Below are 1,795 nucleotides of genomic sequence, written 5' to 3'. Positions count from 1 at the left end.
CTGGGTGGGGGCCTGGGGCTTGAGGGTAGGCACCTGGTTCCAGGGCAGGTTGACAGTGAAGCCGAGGCCCTGTTCCCGCCCCACTGCGTCTGTATCTGACTCTCGAAGGAAAGGCCAGAAACGCCCATGCTCATAGCGGTGCCAGGAGAAGTAAAGGACGCTGCCAACGGCCAGCCAGGGCCAGAGATCAGAGGTCAGGACCCTCAACAGCTCTACAGCTGCCCGTAGAACCCTGACCCGAGCACGTCTGTATCTTGCCCTTGGATTTTCCCAGGCCAGGCTGGGGTTGCAGGAAAGGGTACTGTCTGCACCCTTGCTCACCTGGGGTCATCCTCAAAGAGATACTGGATTCCCTGGCCATGGTGCACATCCCAGTCCACGATGAGGATCCTGGGCACAGACAGCGCTGCTGGCTGAGGGGCAGGGCCTCCTACCTCCAGGAGCCCGGCCAGGGATGGGAAAATGCTGGCTGGGTTCTCTCACCACCTGTGCCGCCCCTTGCTGTGTGGCCTGGGCCTACACCCCCGCAGCCAGCCTGGCACACACCTGTGTAGCCCGTGCTTCTGCTTGGCATATGCAGCTGCTATGGCCACGTTGTTGAACACGCAGAACCCGTTGGCAGCTGCCCTCTGGCTGTGGTGCCCGGGGGGCCTATGGCGTGAGAGGAGGATTTGGGTTGTGTCAGGGTTGCCCTGGCCCCTCATGGGGCCACCCACAGAGGAGCAGCCAGGGGAAGCAGCAGCTCTCACCTCACCAGGGCAAGCCCATTTTGCACAGCTCCCGTGAGCACAGCATCCACCAGCTGCAGTCCAGCCCCTGCGGCCAGGCGTGCACAGTGAAAGGTACTCTGTGGGCGCAGGGGCACAGATGAGCCCCCCCGCCTTCCCTGCTGCCCTTTGCAGGCCATGCCCACACTTGTGTCAGGCTGCAAGGCACCAGCTGCTGAGCACAACAGGCCAGTCCCAGGCTCTGGCAGCGCCAGCAGGCAGGTGTGCTGGACAATGTCACGTGCACAGACCAGGGGACGCTGGCTGGGATCGGCAGCCATGACTGTGAATGTGCAGAGGCGCGTGCATGTGTCTGCACAGGTGAGTGTGTCCGGGGACACGCACCGGGTGGAAGTAGATGGCGTCGAACTGTCCGGACAGCGCTTGCAGCTCCTCCTCGCCTAGGACCTGGGTCTTCCTGACCAGGGACACATACTCTGGGCTGCATGCAGATGGGCAGGCAGGAGAGGCAGGGTCACCAGCAGGAGCAGGGGGCCGGGAGGGGGGAGCTGGGATTTGTGGTGGGAGTGGCCACCCTGTCACTTCCTCAAGCCTGTGAGCCCACCCAAGGTGCATAGGGAGAGGATCTGTCTTCAAGGCTGGCAGGCCCAGGTTCCCAGGTTTCTAGATGGGTTGCCTGCCCCCATATCGTGGGGGGGCTTCCCCCGTCCTGACCTGTGCACCAGGCCCAGCTCCTCTTTCGAGGCCTCGCGGGCTGACAACCGCAGACACCTCTGTTCCAGGCCGCGCTGCCGCAGGCGGTCCAGGGCTGCGGTCAGGCGCTCAGGGCGCTCAATCTCGCACTCGGGGCTGGGACAGACGAAGAGCTCAGTCCAGAGGTCCCTCCCCGCACCCCACCTCGGCCAGGTCCCACTTACTCGTCCCAGAGCAGCCGGGTGGCCGTCATGTCCTCATGGTACACAAGCGCGGTCCCCATGGCTGCGCCGTGGTCACCCTGGGTCCCCAAACGCCCTCGCCAGCGGTGCCTGCCACTGCCAGTCTCCACCTTCGGCCGGGAGCAGCCGGAG

The 1,795-nt window shown here is 64.5% G+C and overlaps 2 protein-coding genes across 4 annotated transcripts in view; both read right to left on the bottom strand.

Moving 5' to 3' along the window:
• TUBGCP6 (tubulin, gamma complex associated protein 6) overlaps positions 1-1,795 on the bottom strand; it is a 44,758-nt gene that overhangs the window by 37,058 nt on the left and 5,905 nt on the right. The window lies entirely within an intron of this gene.
• LOC105543604 (histone deacetylase 10-like) lies at positions 26-1,795 on the bottom strand. 3 transcript variants are annotated; one of them, XM_011985583.1, is made up of 6 exons: positions 1,646-1,789; positions 1,443-1,577; positions 750-847; positions 547-651; positions 322-390; positions 26-160 (listed from the first exon to the last, which is right to left on the bottom strand). In XM_011985583.1, exons 1-3 carry the CDS (start codon positions 1,702-1,704, stop codon positions 751-753), a joined length of 291 nt encoding a protein of 96 aa, XP_011840973.1. In that variant the 5' UTR covers positions 1,705-1,789; the 3' UTR covers positions 26-160; positions 322-390; positions 547-651; position 750. The 3 variants fall into 3 exon arrangements, 1 of the variants encoding a protein (XP_011840973.1); XR_001006650.1 differs by having other exon boundaries at positions 30-160; positions 1,774-1,795; XR_001006651.1 differs by adding an exon at positions 1,113-1,209 and having other exon boundaries at positions 32-160; positions 1,443-1,795.

This window comes from Mandrillus leucophaeus, unplaced genomic scaffold, assembly GCF_000951045.1.
Source record: "Mandrillus leucophaeus isolate KB7577 unplaced genomic scaffold, Mleu.le_1.0 Scaffold288, whole genome shotgun sequence".
In the NCBI taxonomy this organism is placed as follows: domain Eukaryota; kingdom Metazoa; phylum Chordata; class Mammalia; order Primates; family Cercopithecidae; genus Mandrillus; species Mandrillus leucophaeus.
This window is presented reverse-complemented; position numbering and strand designations above follow the sequence as displayed.

What these genes read in the sequence shown, in the direction of transcription:
- LOC105543604 (XM_011985583.1), bottom strand. Translation starts at nt 1,704, where the DNA reads ATGGGGACCGCGCTTGTGTACCATGAGGACATGACGGCCACCCGGCTG. An exon ending in ACCCGGCTGCTCTGGGACGA is followed by an intron (nt 1,578 to 1,645) that starts GTAAGTGGGACC and finishes CGTCTGTCCCAG; the next exon opens with CCCCGAGTGCGAGATTGAGC. An exon ending in GAGCTGGGCCTGGTGCACAG is followed by an intron (nt 848 to 1,442) that starts GTCAGGACGGGG and finishes CTGCGCCCACAG; the next exon opens with AGTACCTTTCACTGTGCACG.